Source organism: Scomber japonicus, chromosome 5, assembly GCF_027409825.1.
Source record: "Scomber japonicus isolate fScoJap1 chromosome 5, fScoJap1.pri, whole genome shotgun sequence".
Taxonomy (NCBI): Eukaryota; Metazoa; Chordata; class Actinopteri; order Scombriformes; family Scombridae; genus Scomber; species Scomber japonicus.
The window spans coordinates 28,799,031-28,820,047 of NC_070582.1; the positions used below are offsets into that span (position 1 = coordinate 28,799,031).

At 38.3% G+C, this 21,017-nt stretch overlaps 1 protein-coding gene across 1 annotated transcript; it reads right to left on the reverse strand.

Moving 5' to 3' along the window:
• Positions 1 to 2,815: 2,815 nt before the first annotated feature.
• On the reverse strand, positions 2,816 to 19,956 carry slc38a8a (solute carrier family 38 member 8a). The gene is made up of 10 exons (XM_053319554.1): positions 19,756 to 19,956; positions 15,814 to 16,012; positions 15,418 to 15,574; positions 10,925 to 11,029; positions 10,220 to 10,277; positions 7,043 to 7,157; positions 4,889 to 5,036; positions 4,374 to 4,576; positions 4,241 to 4,292; positions 2,816 to 2,918 (listed from the first exon to the last, which is right to left on the reverse strand). Exons 1-10 carry the CDS (start codon positions 19,954 to 19,956, stop codon positions 2,816 to 2,818), a joined length of 1,341 nt encoding a protein of 446 aa, XP_053175529.1.
• Positions 19,957 to 21,017: the final 1,061 nt, after the last annotated feature.

Consider the following 21,017-nt stretch of genomic DNA (forward strand, 5'->3'; position numbering starts at 1 on the left):
CGGAGGATATGTATGTGGAGATCAGGTCTCCTGTAGGACGCCTCAGTTCCTGTAACTGTAGGGAAGCTGGTAGACACTGACGAGTCACCAGGTTTACTTGAAGAGGTGTTGTTACATGATACCAAGCCAATCAGGAATTTGCCAAATTGACCAATATCAAGGCCATAACTCTTCCCTTCTATGGCTGTGTTCTTTTCTATCCTTCAACTGAGTGCATGTCAACTGAATGTCCAGTAACTTCTTTGCTGTAGTATTAGGCCATGCTACTCTTCAATGGGTTTTGTGCATTTCTTACCTTCTTTCTTTTCTAGTATTCCTATAAAAGGAGAAAGAGCCTAAAATCTATTATATAAAATATATATGACTAGAAAAATGGTATACAAGAATGAACATTCACTTTTATGGCAATGTTTAATGAAATATTAATTCTTAATGTATGTTTCAGTAAAACAGCTTTCTCTTCTTAAGTGTAGAGACTTATTGCAGGGATGCAAGTATTATATTTGGTCTTTAAAGAATATCTTGTTGAAATTCTAGATGATGTAGAGTGATGCAATTCAATAAAACTATAAAACTGGAAACCATGCTTTGTGGCTTTGATATTAAATCTTGCTGCATATTGATGCTGGTACTTGTTTATCCATGCTGAAAGTTTCTAGCAGACCTGTGATTCATTTCAACATTTAACTCATCCTGTGGTTAAGTGTCTGTCCTGAGGGAAGTCTAATCATCCTGCACGACAAGCCTCAATTCACAAATGTTTACTTCATGGTTTGATGAGAATGAAATTGAGGTAAGCCATGAACAACATGGAGCAGGACGTGAAGTGTTTATGACTTTCATTAAAGGAGTACATATTTTACACAAAAAATGACTAAATGAAGTGTACTCAAACCAGACAGAACACATAATATGGTAAATTTTTTCTGAGATGTACACTATTGTCCCAAAGTGCAATGTATAAAAGGGAATGGAGGAGCTGCTCTCACCTGAAAAAAAATGGTGAATGGTGATAAGACAGCTCGAGAAATAGTTTGAAAAGCAAGATTAAATACTTTTGAGAAAGAAATGTTACCTTCAATTGGCATTCCAAGGTAGCAGTTTGACATTGTGCATTCATTACATAACTTCCTGACAGTATAAAATGGTAAGTATGTTGATTTCTTGAAAAAAATTCTAAAAGTTTGCTATAATGATTAATGTACTGTATATGCACTACACACTCTCAATTATACACAAACACTTACATTCACTGGTCTCTTTATTATATACACTGATACAATCTTATTCAATCCAATACAACAGCTCTGCTTTAAATTCTACATTTGTGAAGTTTATACATTTTCAGTTTTTGTTGTCAAGACGGTGACAATTCTACTTTGTTTATTATTGAGGTCATACTGGATGATTGATGATGTACTAGGGTGCATTTAATTGACTGTTGTTCCTAATATTTTGTCCACTCTATTAACATACATGAGAGGGGAAAAGTATTAGGAACAACAGTCAATATAATGCACCTCAGTACACCACCACCACTTAGTACGACCTCAGTAATATACAAAGTAGAATTATTTTAACTTTTTTGACAATGGCAGCAAAAATTTAAAATGTATAAACTTCATAAAAGTAGAATTTATAGCAGAGCTGTTGTATTGGATTGCACTGGTTTACCTAATGAAGTGGCCAGTGACTGTATTAGCTGTGGCTCTGTAGGGAGCTTTTCAATGTTTGAAAACGTCTACCTTAATGATGTCATCAGGGTAAGGATGCAATGTTTTGGAGATGGACCCCATACAAGGGACTAAAAGTCAAGATATCGTGTATTGTACTGCTTCTATTTTGACCTTTCTTTTAAAAATGTGTTTTTTGAGTGTCCCAACTCCATGGAGGGTGCAATACTAAATTACTGGAATATCCCTTTAAAACGCCAATGGAATCACTTGTGAAAGTGTTGTTGGGCAAAATGAAGTACTGGTGGAGTTTGATTTCCCAAATGTACACTCACTCAAACAGCAAACATACACATTCAACAAAAGTCTCGTATAAAAATTATTTTATTTAATTATTTAATTGACATTGACTACCTTAAAGATGGCATTACTTTTTTAACCAAATATTATAATGCAGCTTTTTTTTTTTTTAAACATACAAAATAGATATAACATGACAGTATTTACACATCAACATAAACATGAACACACATCAAAATATCTTCTCTCCCCATCCCTAAAGCACACTGTCATCTTAGTCTTGTATGGCTCTATAGTGGATAGCAGTAGGTCTTGTAAATGTTCCCCTTCAGGCCTCCTTTATCACAAAATCTAGTGGTAACATGCAAACTGGTGTGCAAAATCAAAAAAGACACATTTATAATAAGGAGAGCATGAAGCTTCCTGGTTTACTTTTCATCCAACCCACACACTGACACAAAACAGATGAATGTGAACACACAGTGATACATGTGACAGCTGAGGATTATGACACAACAAACTGCAAATATACCTGAGGATTTCAACCAGATCTCTCGTGGCAGGAGGCAAGACGGAGCTCATCTTTAGGGTGCAGTTATGAACAATTAACCCAAGTGAAAGTGACATGAAGGACTGTAGAAGGGAGGGAAATTTCCAAAGGGGTCTCTTGATTGTTCTGGGGTCCATTTGTCCATTTTTAATGAGCCCATGGTTGCCAAAAATCAAAAGCGCCAGGAAAAAAAAAAAAGATATTTGGCACCAGACAGTGAGGCAGAGGAAATGGGGAGTACAAATTAAGATCTAGTCACTGCCGTCCTGGATCAGTAGTGAAGGTGGAAGGGTTAGATCCTTCCTAGGAGCTGCATGACAGCGATGGTGGTGCTCTGGCCAAAGATGAAGGCGCCACAGAGCAGGGTGATCACTCCCCAAACTGTGAGGACAACTCTGGAGAGGAGAAGGTGCAAGTGACGGAAATGTAAAGTGAAGCAAATAACGCGGGGTCCCTCCGATCTGTCCAATGTAAACCTGATTAACTCAAATTAACTCAGACCAGTCTTGTAGCACTTTCCAATTATTCCAATTCCATTTTTTTGCAGGTGATAAAACACTAATGAAGGCACCGTCACCTCACAGCAAGATGGTTCTTACTTTATCATCTCCACACATCTGGCTACTCGCTGCATGAAGTGGTCCTACATGTCAGATGGTTGGTTTCTGATAGTTACAAAAAAAACTCGGATGAAGCCATTCCTGACTCTGACATTAGTGGAGCATCTCACTAGCAGCTCATTAGAAGTATAATGACACCTTAACAATGGAAAGACGTTACATTCTTCCTGCATTTGTCAAGATCAGATCAGTGCTGAGTGACATGGCAAACATAAGATGACTGGCAGAAAAGCATGAATAAAATAAACTAAACGTCCAAATCCCTGCTCGATCTTCTTCATTATATTCCTAAAATACAAAATTGGAAAGAAGCCTTAGCTGAAAATGAATAGTTTGTCCTGAGGGAGTGTTTGAGATCAGGTCAAAAGGGTTTCTGTGCAGGTAGAAATGTACAACTACTTGTGTGCAAGTAGATAATTTGACATGGAGCCAATTTTGGCCAGCGGCAGTCTGCAGTAATGTACAGTATGTGGCAGACGTAGGGGGGTAGTGGCTGAATTTGGCCCTGCAGCAGAAATATTTGGCCCTCTGATGAAAACTATGACTTTCATAGTTAACGTTGAAACTTTATCATTTTTCTCAAATCTAAAAATAACAAAAGTAATCAAGGTTTCTGTAAATCCTAATTATTGTCATATTTATATCTAATCCTGCCCCCCAACACCTGCTGAGGCATTTAAACTCATGTTTACCTGAAGTCCAATGAACAACTTTTGCCAGTGGAAGAGAAATGCTGTGTTGATGCCATTTTCCCTTTTAGATACAATCTTTAAACAGTGTTGTAAATGTGTTTTATTCTTAAATAAATGTAAAAAATAAACCTATAAACCTGTGTTTCTATTAACGCCCCCCCAATGAAAAAACTGCCCCATCGTTGTACCTAATTGCTGACCCCTGGTATATGGGCAAATATGTTTATGTAAGAATATACATACAATATGTACATGTGGGTTGATGACTGTCAATCATTCAGGTCATCTGACACCCAACTCAGGCAGTTCAATTCATTCTACCAATGACAGTCAAGCTTTGTCTCATCGTCACCCTTCAGATGCATGATTACCTCACATTAACATATAAATTAACTTTTCTCTCACCTGGTCTTGCAGGACACTGGCTCAGACTGCATGGCAAACATCAAGCAGAGTCCTGTTCCAATACAGAGCCAAGTTTTAAAAAGGAGATGCGTGGCACATTTGAGAGAATATGAGTCAATAATGAAAGCATTACCTGGGAAGATGAAGATGAAAAAGGCACTGATCCCTCCGATGACACTGATGACCTTACTGATATCTGGTACAAACATGGCGATGAGAAGTGTTATCGTTATCCACAGGCCGGTCAGTATGTACCGGCTGCGGCTTTCAAACTCCGCCGTCGCCGCACCGTGGTGCTGCCGCCGCCAGCTCAGCAGGGGGTCCTGGATCACTGATCTGAAGTGCAGAAACAGGGGTGGGTTTATGTTTGTTCAGTAAAGGACTAAGGACCGTCTCTATGGCCAGGCTCTATATACCAGGCTGGGACATCATCCAATCAACAATCAGCTGTTTTTCATATTGTTAAAGTTAAAAGTTATGGAAGAGGCTCTACTATAATATCAGTTGCCGATTTCAAAAAGTAAGGATCAATAAGTTAAGGTCCTGGTTTTCTAGGAAACAACATGAATGAGTCTTTATGAGATTCAACTGATAGGATATAAATCTGCATGGTAAACTACAGCAACTTGAGCCAGAATGGTGGCCGACCTGCCCAGCAGCAGGATGATGGGATAGATGGTGATGATGGAGATTCCAAACAGCAGCCTGGCGATGAGCATCAGAATGTCATCGCCCGTGTATGACATCAAAATGTCGGCCTTCACGTCCTTTCCAAATGTCATGTACCCATAAACCCCTGCAACAGACAATCAAAAGATGGCGTTTGTTACATTCAGCGACGTGTCTATATAAGCCCAATGGCAAAACTGACATTTTCAGTCACAAACTAAAGCCAAGTGAGCTAACTTAGCACAACCATAGATGTATGAAGGGAATTCAACCCAGAGGCCGCTGCTCCTCACTTCACCTTAATGTGGCTCACAAACTTCTAAAGGGGAAAAGTGGTCCATCATATCTTTGGAGCTGACGATGACAAGCACACTTTATTCTTTTGTGGGGCTCAGTCCTCCACAGTATTTAATATGGAGTGTTTTTAATTTATTCAGATGAGATGAAATGGCAAAACCTGCAGGGCATTTCAGTTAATTGTGGCAGCAATTCTATTCACTTGCTATTCAGTGAGGTGAAATGTACAGAATAAAAATCACACAACTTGACTTGAATAAGAAACTGGAGGAACACTAGACATAATATACAAATATTTAAAGTAAGCAGGGTTTCTAAAGAGACCGCAGGGTTAAATTGAACACTTTATGAGACCATTTTAATAACACATGGAATGAATTCAATATCTGTTTCACCATCATGCAAGGATGAAAATAATGGACAACCAGCGGGGACGATGTGGTCTAGAAGTATTAACTGAAAAAGTTGTGTAGTAGATATGCACGTCCAGAATAAATAAGCAGGTGCTGGACCCAATCATTCAATGTGTAGCTCCCTATGCAGGTATAATTGAATGGGATATCGTAAGTGAAATTGACTGTGACTGTCAGGTGATACAGGTGACTATACATTATGTCTTTAGTGTGAAAAAGGCTAGAAGGCTCAGAACGTTACTTGTGATATCCTTTTAAATTCTATGGGGAGCTACAGTGTGCAGACTTTTTAATAGAATTATCATCATCATCACATTGTTGTCCATGCTTCCTAAGGATATAATGAATTCAATAAATAGAACATGGACCTGGATAAGCACACATTTTTCTGCTCAAGTGAATATTTCAGATTGAAGACTACAATAGATTATTATAGGACTTTTTAATACCTTCTTAGGCCTTTTTATGTGGAAACTGAATTCGAGAGCAGTCAAACACTGGTGACCCACGCTCAAAACTGTGCCTGAAAGCATCCCGTATAAACAGAGATGAAGGAGTGAAGCTGCTGCTCCTGTTCTGATAACTTGCTTCATTATGCAGGCTCTGTTGTGGAACTACCAAGCTATATGTGAATCATAAAATATGGTGTATTCTGCATGCAAAGTAGTCTTATCCATAACTAGATGCGATTATTTTCCATACTTGACATTTTTGTGCTTTTTTTTTGGAATTACATGAATAAACTACTGAAAACAAGAACTGTTTACACGTAGACATTTCTGCTGCCAAAATCTAGAGGAAAAGTACAGATAGTTCATAATTGGCTGACAAGGTATCTGTCTGACACAAGAAACCAGCAGTGTGGATTCATAAAAATGAGACACAGTCATCTCACTGAGGCTAAAAATATGTACTGCGCACAGAGCTGCCATCCTGAGCTGCAGTAACAGAAGACGACTTAAAAACCATCTACGCTGTCATTAATCCGCTTAGGTTTAAAAAGGAGATGCAGCTCAATGTGCACTTGTAATTGCCATTCATTAGGCTGTTAGTGTGGTAAACTATAATCCCTGTTTCTGGTGTGAAAAACTTTCCTCCCATCTCTGACATCATTATCATAGAAATCAAAGTAATCCGCTCTTGATCACTCGTCTCTTTGTCAAGTTCCTGCAGAAATAACTCAATTTTTCCAACAAGCTGATTGGCCGTTACTCTGGCTGTCGGCGCGGTTTGATCCGGGCCGCGTAGCCGAGGTTACCGTTGTTAAAAAATGAGCCATCTGCGAGATACCGGGAAATGTCGCTTTGTGATACGTGCCCCTGAGGTTTTCCTTCAGTGTTGATTTTGTGCTGGAGATGTGAGGAGACAGATGTGCGTGTGTTACAATCATGGGAGTGGGGAAGAGGGAGTCGAGATGTCTGACCTGTGAGAGAGTAGATGACGAGGCAGAAGATCATGGAGACCACAGAGATGAAGACCCAGTGAGAGAGCCGCTGGTTCTCCATGCTGCTGTAGATGGCGATGGACGCCTCGTGGCACTGGAACACACACACACACACACACACACACACACACACACACACACACGAAAGTAAACCATAAAGCGACAACAATGTGCACAATCAGTTAAATTTTCAATTACAGCAGCACATTTCCTCCTCTTAAATTGAAGGTGGTGTTAATTATTGTAGTGTTTGGTGGGAATGAACTCCAGGTGAAGACACACTACAGATCCACTGACAGATAAAGTAGGACATCAAACCAGGGGCTAGTTGATGGTCTGACAGATTGTGGGCCTCTTTTTTACAGCCACTATTGGATTTTTCTCATCCGTTTGGAGCTCACAGTGGAAGGTGAGGATCCAAAGGTCTCTGATCTTTCAGCTGGTGTGATGAACTTCGATGAGATTGGGAATTGAATGAATGGCTATGGGCCAGTTAAACCATCGCAGAGGTCAGGATACAGACTCTTGTCCCCACTTGATCCCAGCTGCCATCGCCCCGGCTTAAATCTCGTTTCCCCCTCTATCCTGCCTTCCCTCTCATCCACTTGTCTCAGGATCTCATCAGCTCTCCTTTCAGCCCTTTGCAATGCAATCACTCACCCTGAGGGAGTGTGTCTTTGTGTGTGTTTGTGTGACGCCACATGCATCAATCCTTTTCCCCCTCCTTTTATTAGATCCCGCCAGCATCCTTCAGGGTTACCTTGGCAACTTGGGAAGTTACACATCAGTCTGTCCTGCTTTGGATTGACAGAATGATCTTTTTCCTGTAGTCTACCCCTCTATTAAATATGAAAAGCTCACTCTGCCGAGCTCTCGTGGAGTGCAGCGGCCCCAAGCTGCGCCAGATATCTGACCTTTACATTACACTTAACACACTGTCAAGAGCAAAGTCTGCAGACTATCGAAAAAACCGACTGCATCACCTCCATGGCTTCCATTGTTCACAACATACAAATATGCTTCAATTCTGAACTAGATCAATAATGTGGGATAAATAAATTTATAATCCTTTAGTGCTATACACGCTCAGGATTTCAGATATCGGTCTCCAGATTTGCCTCCAAGCCAAAACTATAGCAGTGAACAAAATGTCATTTCTGGCACTCAAAGCATTGGAAAAATTATATATATAAAAAAATCTTCAGACATTTTTCTAGCCAGGAACATTTCTCAATAATCCACCTCACTGTCAAAAGATCATTCACCTTCAGCAAAAGCAGCTCCAGAGAAAACACTTCACAGTGAGGTGTGGGTTATGCAAAGTGGTTCAAATTTGTTCAAGACTGGAAATAGGGGAACAACGTTTGCCTGTCGAGCTTGGCTCTGTCCCAAGGTAAAAAAATGACAGCATACCAGCACCTATAAAACTCACTAATGAACACTTTATATCTCCCTGGTATAATCTACTTGTGCAGTGCCAGTTCAAAATGTGCCTGTTCAGAACAGGCTGATTGCTTGGGCTCCAGCTGCTACTTCAATGTATAGGAAAAGTAATACAGCTGATGTGAGGTGTGAATGAAAGAAACTTACATTTTATTATACACAGATGTTATAAATAATAGAGCAAGTGTTTAAGCCAGTTGACCTATGTTCAACCATGAACCCGATGCCTTCTGTGGAGTCACTGCAGCTGATCTGCTAAACGTGCAGCTAACCCTGCACAGAGCAGAGTGGCTTCCTGATCTCTGGATTATTCAATGTTTAATATTAAATGTATTGAGGGTCCAAGTTGCACCAAATTTGACACTGCACTCCCTTGGGTCTCCAGCTATATACTTACCAATTGTAAAGTCAATCAGATAACCGGTTCAAGAGATATGTGAAGGACATACATACAGACAGAGAGTCCCTAACCCTAACCCTTTCTTTATTAGAGAGATTTTTTAAAAACTGTCAAAACAAATCATTTTTGTAAGGACTTAACAGACAAAAACAAATGTGTTCATTTGTGAACTTTAGAGGTGTTGGTTTGGGGATTGTGTTACTGATAGAAAGAGACAGACTAGCTGTTTATACCTCTACTTTCAGTCTTTGGCCCAGTTTACACCCAGCATCAACATGTGTGATCAGTGTTCCAATCACAATTAGACAGCTCTAAGTAGTAGTCAGATGAACACATAAGTCATTTCCATTTGCAAAGACCAAATGCAATGTTGTTTTTAACTAAAAGCAAATCAGACAGCATGTTTCGTGTGTACTCCAACAAAGACAATCCATTTGACCTGTTTTTGTGGCGGCTTCTTTTTGCGCACTTAAATATGACACCGTTGTGCGAAAGAGTACATACTTCCACAGAGCATGTATGTTGAGTAGGCAGTCTGTACACACTACACAAACAATGAATCTCAATGTGCCCCACACCAATATTTTTTTAATGTTGTATAGGTAGCATCTTTATGTATATTTGATCCTTTTTTTTAATTCAAGTTAAAAAAAATGTTGTTGTATGAGTTTTATCATTTACATGAATTTCACATTATTAAATGCCCAGTAAAGTTTACAGTTTCAGTGCACTGTGTTCATAGTTAAACTGTAAAATATCCTTTGATAACCACGTTACAAAAAAATGTGCGTTTTATATACATAATGTGTATATACAAGATTATCAGTCAATATATCAATAAACATTTTTTTCAACTTCACTAACATATCAGCATCTGCCCCAAAAATCCAGCATCAGTCAGGCCCTAGTGGACACAAGTGTCTATTGGACTGGCATGGAAGAAAAAATCTAGACAATTTAAAACAAGAGCAAAAAATATCTGCATGGCTGGATATCACTTTAGGTGACTGAGAAAACCTTTAGTAATTTGGGTTGAGCCAACCCCTGAAGGTCAGATGGTAATGAAGCCTTTGTACTTCAAAACTTGTCAGATAATCACTTTTTTTAAACACCTACTCACATTTGCAATTTTGCAGCAAGCACTAAACATATTTCCCCTCTTTACGCATGCATACATACATACATAAACCCTCCCACACACAGCTGCACACTCAAGAGGCCTCCAGCCATACCACATCATGATGTTTCAAACACATGTTTACCAAGTCCCTAAAGGTCTCACGTATGAATACATTTCAAAGGGTTGCACTTACTTGGAAACCAAAGCAGATGGTTGGGATGACACTGAACATAGAGGCCCACGAGCTGATCCTGCACACAGACAGACAGACAGGAGGGAGACACAAGAGTAATTTTATTGAGTTCATAAATGCCACGAGAAGAAGAGAAAATAGTTATTAGGGCACCATTCATAATGCCGTGGCATTTAGAGACACTTCGCCATAGGGTTCATCTGTCAATCACAGACACACACAGTTGATGAGAACAACAGAGGTAAGTCAGTGAGGCAGACTGAGTGTCCCTATTGTGATAGAGGTTCAAAGGGAGGAAGGAGGTAGAAGCAGCACCGAAGTCAAGAGCAGAATGATTTTGATCTAGTTGGTGTGTACTGGTGGCCTGGATTCAAAGCAGATTCATGGATAACACTCCTCACAGCCATATTTTCAGGAAGCAACCTCATGACATTGCTGTGGTGATTGAGTATATTTATGACCCAGAAATACAACATAGAAGACAACATTTGTGCTTTCAGAAAAGATGAAGACACATAAAACACTTCTTTTCCCATTTTCTCACCCCCCCCCCCCTTTTTTTTTTATTTCCACACCACTGATGTGTGAAGGCAAATTATATACCTTGCTTCACCAATTTTTACTTTATTCACCACTGTGACCAGTGGACCAAATAGATTGTCTGAAGCCCCCCCCCCCCCCCCACAAACACACACACACACTTACCCACTGCTGTAGAGAGGGGTGATGTGAACCATAACGGCAGGCATGGTGTGGTATTTGATGATGATGGCTATGGTCAGGTAGGTTGCTGCCAGAGTGCCCAGAACGCTGTGAGAGGACAGAGACAAAATGCTTGGTTCAGAGAGAAATCAGTTAAACGCAGGGACATTTAAGTGCAATGGACAAGGGGATTACTGGAATCTGACCACTGGGTTCATTTCCCCCAGTAAGGTCCTGTCAACCAGTCACATTAACCATTCACAGGTGTGTTTGTATTCAAGTATGTCATGATTTGTCTGTCTGTGTGTGTGTGTGTGTGTATGAGTAAATGAAAGAAAATTAGTTTGGGGTCACTGATCTTATATTGAATAGTAAGTCAATGTGTTTCTAGAGTAAGATTAAGGCATGTGTGTTGTGCTGCAAGAGGTTGAATGAAGGGTTAGGGTTAGGGTTGGTGGTGCGTGCAGTGGTGTGGTTTATTGTAGATGAGTTGAGCATGAACATACAAGTATAATATGGCTATAACATTTATGTCTCTCAATATGTAGAAACATGATTCATGTAGTACATTTATCTGGTGTGTTAATGCAGCTGTTTATATGGTGATGGGTGATTAGGAATGAATGCAGAGGATAATGAGAAGTCGCACATTAACATGATGTGCTATAGAGATGTATTGCTGGGTACTTTGTATGAGGATGGCTAATCATTTAAGACTGCAGCAGACAGTATCAGTTGCTGTACTGTTTACATACTGAATGATTGTTTAAGCAGACAAACTTGGGTGAACTTGTTTTTAAAAAGTAGTTTGTAATGTTAATGTTGTGTTTGACTTGAAATACAGCAATCAGTCTTGTGATACATGGTTTATGGTGATACATGTGTTGTTGCATGATGGTTTATAGAGGTGTGTTAGTATTTGTCAGACAAAGGAAGAAGTGCATAGTGAAGGAGAACGATATTTAAAAAGTATGAGGACAGAGTTGTACATATGTAAGGGCAGTGATGGAAAAAGTGTGGTTATGTATTCTGGGTTTTTAACTATTAATATGATTTGTGATAACAGTAGCTTGGAAAACTTTCCATTGCTATTGAAACTTATGTGTATGGTTGTGGAAGTCATTGGTTGGTTGCCTTTTAGAGATATTTGATGATGAAATCCAGTGGATTACGTACAGTATATGGACCGGATTTATTTTTATTGAAAGTAAAAAACCTTCACTGACAATGTTGCTCTTAGGTTCTGTTAATGTCGTGTGTGTAGTTTCCCCTTAAATATGATCAATGTGAACTTTTCCAAAAAGTGGGGTGTGGTCTGATTGTTTGTTTTGAAATGGCTCCACCCATACACGAGCAAGGTATAAAGACAGCAATGTCACAGAGACGTTACCATACATGGTACTTTTGTGCTTGCTTGTTTTAACTGCATAGTTTCTTAAGTGAACAACATTCATCCACCAGTCTTGCAAGGTAAGCACTATGTTTCATCAGATTACACATTTATTTACACTATACCTAATGATGGAAGAAATACTGAGTACTGTAAGTTAAATATTATAAGAATAATGTGGAAGGGAAATTTGTATGCCAAGAACCAAGTTGGACTATAAAATGAAGAATTTATTAGTCTATATGAATTATGTTGCTGTACTTGTTTTGTGTTTCTTATTGTGTAGTTTCATATTAATACAACAGCAAATGTATTATGGTAAAGTACAACAGTGTTCAGTTTCATGCATGCAAACATGGATACTAACATAGTTTTAGGTCCAAAACTTTTTTCTTTTCTTCTTTTTTTTTTTTTTTTAACCAACAGTTATTTTTATTGTTACAATAGTACATCATTCATGTGTGCAAGTTTAACACTTGGAACACTTGGAATCACATTTATCATGGTCATACTATGAGAAACAAACTCCATGAAAAAAGACTACAGGATATCTTACAATAGTCTCGTAGTTTAAAATGTTTATTTTTGATGTGTTATTATATCTATAATTGTTATATGAGGAGTTGAAGGCACAGTTATGGCATCAATGTTTAAAAAAATGCAGATTACAATGCCTTAAGTACATATTGCTGAACAGTCCAGCACCTGTTGTGTAAAGTTGCATTTTGATATGTTGACGGATGATTTTTCTTTTTTGAAAAAATAGATTGTTAGTAACAGTTTTTCTTGCGTTTTCTCTCACAGGTGGACTTGTTGCAAGTGGTTTTGAAAGAGTGCTTCATTCTGCTATCACCTGTGATATTTGGCAGTGCATTTTTGGATGCAGTTGATGACGGTGTTGCAGCACCTTCTTCTAAGCCTGTGGTGCATCCTGCTGCCCCTCAGAGGAAAACTGAGTTTTATTAAAATCATTTTCGCAGGTTGAAGTCTTAGGTTAACTTTCTGGCTTTTCCAGATTATAATGAAGTCAATACTGTTGACACTAGTGTCAAGGAACTTGCCCACACTTAACACTTAATGAAATAGCAAACGCACAAAAGTTTGTTGTAGTTCAGGTCTGTTATTTTTTTATAATGTGGTAATTGTAATGTTGATATGTATCTTCATGATCTGTATGTTGTCTCCTTTAGGGAAATCATTATGCCATCACTATGCATTGTGGTTATACATTAAAATGACAATATCATTATTGGTCATTTCATTTATTGTGTGTACATATATTTGTACATATGAATAAGTTATGTTGCAAAAGAATGGAAGGGACATTTGTAGATAGTGCAAGAAGGACATCATTTGGGGACACAAAGGACAGTTTGTGTTTTAGGAAAGTGTTTTTATTTAAATAGTTTATGGCTATCTAATTGTGTAATACGATCTATCTTATTTGTCATGACAGGTGTCCCAGCTTAAGAAGCACCAGCAGGGTGGTGTGGCCAAAACAGGTGTTGAGTATAAGGTATGTGTGTTTGTGTATTATGTGGTAGTGTGCATTGTGATATATAATGTGACTCAGTAGTCATTAAGTTTGCACATTGAAAAGTGTATATAATTTATGTACATTTTATTTAATGTGTATGAATATGTATAAAATTGACACAAAAAATACATTAGCAGACTATTGTACAGTACTTGAAGGACATCAGTTGTAGATGTCATTAGTTGATGCCTTAAGTGTTAATGTGCATTGTGACATGTATACTATCTATCTGTATATTGTAGTTGTATGGGAAATTGACATTAAAAACAGTGTACACTTCTTGGAGATCATATAAGGGATGTCATTTGTTGTTTGTCATTTTGCAAAGTGTGTCGTTACCTAGTTTCTATAGTAATGGTAAAAGAGTAATGAGCAACATACCAACAGTTTTGTCATATGCAAAGCCCAACCAGTAGTGGGGAAGCATGAATAATACATCAGCTGGTACAGTAATTAGACATTTGTGTCTGTGGGTGGCACCAGAGGAAAGTTGGTGGAGCGTCCAAAATTTAAAACATTTGTCATCTGAGGGGCATGAATGTTCTCCTTTAATTTTGTAGCAATCTGCACATTAGATTTTTATATTACTTGTGTCCTAGTAGAAAGTTGGCCTGCAGTACATCCACTGCAAGATGTGAAAATGAAGACAAAACATTTTATGGAAATATCTAGGGAATAGTTGTCAAATGATCTTTTCCTGGACCAAACTATTGGAGAACTAAAAACAAATTAATTTTAAAATCAAATCAAATCTGAAAATGAAACTAACATTGAAGCTAGAAATCTTGAGAAATGTATATTTAAAAGAAAAAGTACTAAAGCTTCAAAATGTTAAAAACAGTATGAATGCAGGATTAATGCAAAAGTGCTAGAAACTGCAGTTCTTTAAAAGACCACTTGAGTGTGGCTCCGAAATTGAGTTAATCCCCATAAATACCAACTTTACAGCAAAACCCATGCATGTTTAAATTGTATTAAAGGCTTAAAGTTACGCATAATCACATAGCAGCTTTGAATGACAGGTGGGTGCTGTCAGAAGCAAGTCGCTACCAAGGCGATGGCAACGTAACCATGGTGTAACCCCATATTCACAGATTATATATAGATCAATTAAGTGTGTTTTCTGTTAGTTTCTAGTTAATTTTGGTCGCTTAAAAAAAAATCTTGTTTGGCACTGACCCTCAAAAGAATCTTATGTTTAGTTTTTTTCCAGTAAATGCATTTTGTTTTAATACTTTTAGGCCCTTTTCACTACTAGAAATTGGCAATCGTATTTGCATTATATCATAGGCTGTAAATGCCCTGAGCTACCCAATGCTGGCTACAAATAAGATGGCCAGTGTCCAAATGTAAACCCAAGACTTTAAAATGTGAATCTATAAAAAGGACTGAGTGACATTACAAAGACTACATCCATTACTTTCTATGGTGTGTACATAAGCATATTGTACAAGTACATCCTGGTGCCAAACTGTGTGTGTGTGTGTGTGTGTGTGTGTGTGTGTGTGTGGACATACAGTATAACAGAATGTGCACATGAATGGCCAAATGAGATAGTGGACACCTGACCTGATGTATTTTTGGATGCTGATCTCTTTGGGGATGGATAGAGGCAGGATGAGGAGGACACAGAGCAGCACAAGGCCAAAGCGCTGGTCTGTGTAGAAGTGGTACGGCATCTCCGACTCTGGCAAACCAGTTACAACCTCGTACAAGGAGCCGCACACTGACAGACACACAACAGGAAAACAAGAACGCACACACATTGCCGTTTCACCGCAGTCTGAAACATCATGTTACACTAAATGTGACAAAACAGCTGAAAAGGGATAGCAAAGCAAGGTCACAAGAGATTGGAAAAAAGGCTCATGGATGCGACCACAACATGAATTATGAAGTAAAAAAAACATAACACATGCAGTGCTAAGGCCTGCATACTAATTTGAGAAATACTCTCCAACTCACGCTTCTCCAGCTGGTCATCCACTATGACTAGAAAAGCCACAGAGATCATGAAAAGGTTGAAGACAAAGCAGATCTCACACAGCTGACCAATGGCCGGTCCGCACACCTCCTTCACCACCGCTTGGTAGGTACACTGGCCACTGATGGACGAGGAGTAGCCCAGGATGATCAGACCACTGACCAGGAACACAAGGGAGATCTGAGTGGAAGAGGAAAAGACAGACAAGAGTCAGACAAACACATTTGAAAAGGTACAATCTCATATCTACACACACACACACACACACACAGTTTTTCCACACACTGTGCATTTGTTGTTAAGAAGTATCTGAACATCTCTCAAGCAAACTAAAATAACAGTTATTTATCTAAAATTGACCCTAGTCAAGACCAAATTACCAACAGACCTATTTGTCAAAAGCACTGTGGAGAACATTTATGCAGTAATTACAGCATCAGCAATAATAGATCTGTCCAATATATCCTGATGACTTCAGTTTTTGTTGTTACAGAAAAATTGGACTAACCCAGAGTCAATTGTTAGACACATTAAAACTGTTCATCTCAGTTAGAAAAATGTACATCTCTGTTAGGCTACACTTGGACACAGCTGTGCATCAGTAAGCATTTAACAAGCACTACAGGCATTTGATGACCAAAGTCTTAGACATGATGATGGCACTAAATAAGAATTCCAGGGGATCACCAAAGTTCTTAAAATGTATCCTTACAGTGAATAGCTACACATTTTCAAGGCAATTGGTCCAGTAGTAGTAGATAATTCAGTCTGGACAAACTCATAGACCCATCGACTAAATGACTGTCATGTTCTCTACATGTTTAAAGATTCAACATGTGACAATTTAGTCTTGGTTAGTTCCATGAAAAAAAAGGGAATGTTTTAGTAGTGCTACTTAAAATGAGGAATCACACCACAATAGTATCGGGAAACACAATCAAACAATACCAACCCTGACCACTGGATGGTGCCAACGCCACAAATATTCAAATCCTATATATACACACACACACACACACACACACACACACAGGTAGTGGCTTTAATGAATGTTCACTAACTTAGTTGCAAATGTGCAAACCTTGAAAACATCAAGGTTTCTTTTTTTTTCGTTAACAGAAATTATTCAATGTTTCTATTGTCACATCTTTCTGGCATCCAGTTTTAATTAAGTGACATTGATACAATTAGTGAATACTTGGATGGATGTGTCTAGACATAAAATAGTGTAACAAGCCTATTTAATAAAGATTGTGTTGTGAATGAACCAGATGATAATGAAGCATGACAAAAGGAAAGCAATGTCAAGTATAACAACCACTTCAAATTATGGAGACTTATAGAGACATCTTAAAAGGAAATATACTGGATGTCTTTTGTATAATCGTGGCTGGACGCTGTACAGAAGTGGCCTAGCATGTATAGGAGGGAATAACTAGTCATGAAGTCATTTGAACACATTTCTAAATCCCTATCAATCAACCTTGTTTGGGCCTGTATGTCCTAGCATTAGCCTTTTACTACCAACAGCTGCCATAGGCTGTAAACATCAGAGAGGTGAGGACGGCTATGTGTGATTGACCTGAGCTTTCCAGTCAAAACTTTTCAAACCTTTTAAACTTTTATGTAAGACATGTGCCAAGTGATTACCTTCACAGTCCAGAAGGTTACCTCTCTATCCCTGCTATGTATCCGGATTAATGTCAGTGTCTTCTGAGTTAACAAGCTGACACAGAGAACAGGGTTACTGAACTCTAATGAAAGGTGTGGAAGATAAAATGCAAGAACACTATCTATACAAGCTAAACACAGGGATGGGATAAATATTGTAGGGTTAGGGTTAGGGTTAGGTTATAGATCCCCAAAGGACAGCTATATGGTCAAAGTCTGGAATTACTTGATACAATATGGACATAAACTGGCAGTGATTACACACATTAGACCTACATCTGGGAGTGACTTTAGAAAAAGTATAGAAGACCAGACATAAATTACAAAGTCTATGATCCAATTAAGCTCAAACATTGCTGTCAAGTGTCCGGTAAGATATTTAGGATCATGTTAGTATCATGGGGGGGACTTGGTCTTATTAAGCAAAAAACTGATTCAAGTTTCATTTAGCACTAATTACACTTTCAACATTATAGGAAATTGTGTCAGAGCTGTTCACAGTGGTTTTAATGATATGCAACAAGCTAAATATTCACTGGCAACAGCACAGATGTCCCAGCACCTATGTTAATGCTGATAATGAATACAAAAAGGCTTTAAAAAGCACATTCATCTTAATGTATTGGACAGTACAAAGCATCATCTCCATTTTTCATTTTCAGTCACCTTAGATATAGAGTAAAGGACTTTTCAGATAAGATTTGAGTGTGAGTCTTATGATTGTGTATCCTAATTTATATAATTATCAATCTATTTATATATAGCACCAAATCATAACAAAAGTCATCTCAACACATTTTTTTATTACTTGTTGATCTAGTGATTTTTAATTTTTTTTTCTTTTTACAATTAAGCATTTTGCCCATAATATCCTGTAGTAGAGACTGTGGTCGCACTATATTTGGGTAGTCAGCATTCTCTGTGAAAGCCACAACTAAGTGCAAAGCCCTAACTGATGACATGAGCACATTTTAAACCAAATTTAAAAGTCTGCTAAAAGCTTCTCAGCTCTGTAACCACAGACTCTACATTGTATGTGCTATTGTGTGTAGCTTTGTATTTTTTATGTGTTATTGTGCTATTAAATGTTTTAATATTGACCTACTGAGGGAACTGCAGATTACAATGAGCTATAATCTAACTCTGGTACAGTACATCAAATGGTAACATGGATGTTTAATGCTGTATATGGTCCCAACAAACTAATTACTTATTTCTAAAATCCCATGTGATTTAAATTGTTGTCCAACCAGCAGTTCCACCTTCTAAAATATTATATTTTCCATTACACAAAGCAAAGCACCAGGTTTTTTGTTTGTTTTTGCTTTCTTATATAAAGACATTGAACATTTCAAATCAAGCAGCCTAAAAGTAAGAAAACTAATGTTAATGTGACAAACATTGTACATTAATACTAATTTACACCTTACTTCATCCAAAGTGTGCAGGAAGACAAATGATAAGTAAGGAGCAGCAGAAAAGCAACATGCCATTTCCTCAATATTTTATGCAATCACATCAACTGTCTCCTCTCCTCTACTGGGACGTGATTTATCCAAAAAGAGAGAGAAACAACAAGATTTATATTCTTCTTATCTAACTTTTGCATTGAGATTTCATCTGCAGTTCTACAAAAATAGGTCAAATATGACTGTATTTAGGTCGTCCATCCCTTGGAGTACTTTTAAGAATCACTCGAGCAGGGATGATGCATTAAAGTCCCTTCAGAGATCACATGATGACTACCACGGAGCGGAAAGGTGGATTCGGCAATATTACGACAAATTCTTTATTCTGAAATAAGAAAATCCAAAATCATTTCAGCACTGCAGCGGTGTGAGGGATGAACTGGACGATAGATGGGAGCAACCGAAGAAAAGTCAGACTGATAAGGATTAAGTGAATCTAAAAAGGTGCTGAGGTCAAATCTACCATGGCCTCCTCTGTCAGGTGGAACAGATCACAATCTCCTTAATTGATCTCAGGGGCCTGCAGGAGTCAACAGATAAGATGCAGCTACTACTGCACAGCTACTATTGCACAGCTACTATTGCAAACTATATTGAAAGTTCAAGTAACTTTTTCTACGCACTTTTATTGAAAAAAGTACATAAACATTTCTGATAAATATAGCATTTAAAAAGTTTGGCAGCATCAACTTTTGAGATCTTTGCCAAAAACTAGCAGTGCATAAAAATAAAATAAAAATCCTCTTCTAATCATTTTTTGTATGTAAAAATAAAAATCCCCACCAGCTCCACGGTGACGGCGCTGTGGATGCCCCCGGCTCTTTCGAAGGCCCAGGGAAAGTTGAGAAGGCCGGCGCCCAGTGCGGATTTAAGCATGATGAATATGGCCCCCATGGAGCCAAGACGAGGCTCGGCCACATCTAGCGGGGGCTTGGCTGAGGCTGAAGCCAACAGGCTGATGCTCTCTCTGGCCAACTCCTCCATGCTTCAAGCGGCGGGACTCACTGACTGATACACACACACACACACACAGGCTGCATATACAAAAAAAACCCCAGCGAGCTGTCGGTCAGCCCACAATGACTCCCCGAGCGGGCATGGTGCTCTACGCGGAGGGTTTGGCTGCACACTGAGCAAGGTGAGCCGGGGGGAGGGGGATGGAGAGAGGTGGGTTGTCGCTGCCTTCAGGGGCTGCTCGGAAAATAAACTGAACCCTTCACACAGGTTTCACCCTAACGATAGGAGATTTGGTTGTGCTATTTTTGAATGGAAATGTTGCCACAGTACAGGTGCAAGTATCACAGTGAAATACGAAATATATTTATCATCACATATTTTTATTTATCAATAAAAAGGTTTGCAAATTAAAGTTGTTTTGACCTTTAGCCCATGATGAAACTTTTCTTTCTTTTTTTAATTTGCATTTTAAGAAATGATATTACAAGATGATGCTGGAGTTTTAATAGCATAAGGAAAAAATGACAACAAAGGAAGGAGAAAAAGGACAACAAACAAGACAACAAAACAAACTAATACTAGTTCATAAATCAGGTAAGTAGATTAAGTCAAATAAACTAGGTTATCTAATACTTTAAGGTCAGATGATATATCATGCCAGTATACAAACAGGGAGTAGGTGTATATATCTACACATACACACACACACACTTATGCATGGCACAATTTATTAACCAAGAATTAGCCCTAGTAAGTCTTAATGTGCAAGTCTTACAGCCCAAGTCAATTATTTTTTGATAACAGGAAAACAGAAAGAAGAAATGTAGCCTTAAATGTAGATTAGATAAATAGATTCAATCTTTTAAAGCTACACGTAAAGCACTTTGAAATGAGTAACAATTCATTATTAAGTGCTATATAAATAAACTTGCCTGGTGTTGTTATTCAACACTTTCATTCAACAATGAAATGAATTCAACAATTCATTAAATTAAAAAAAAAAAAGTTTTTGCATGTATCAGACTACAGAAGCTGGTTGGAAGATCCCAAGTGGTTCCACTTATGAGTCAGAGGTTTTGAGTGGCTCA

Coding starts and splice junctions, on each gene's coding strand:
- slc38a8a (XM_053319554.1), bottom strand. CDS start 19,956: ATGGAGGAGTTGGCCAGAGAGAGCATCAGCCTGTTGGCTTCAGCCTCA. Junction 7,158..10,219: donor CCATCTGCTTTGGTTTCCAA/GTAAGTGCAACC, acceptor TGTGTGTTCCAG/TGCCACGAGGCGTCCATCGC. Junction 2,919..4,240: donor CCAGTGTCCTGCAAGACCAG/GTGAGAGAAAAG, acceptor TCTCCTCTCCAG/AGTTGTCCTCACAGTTTGGG.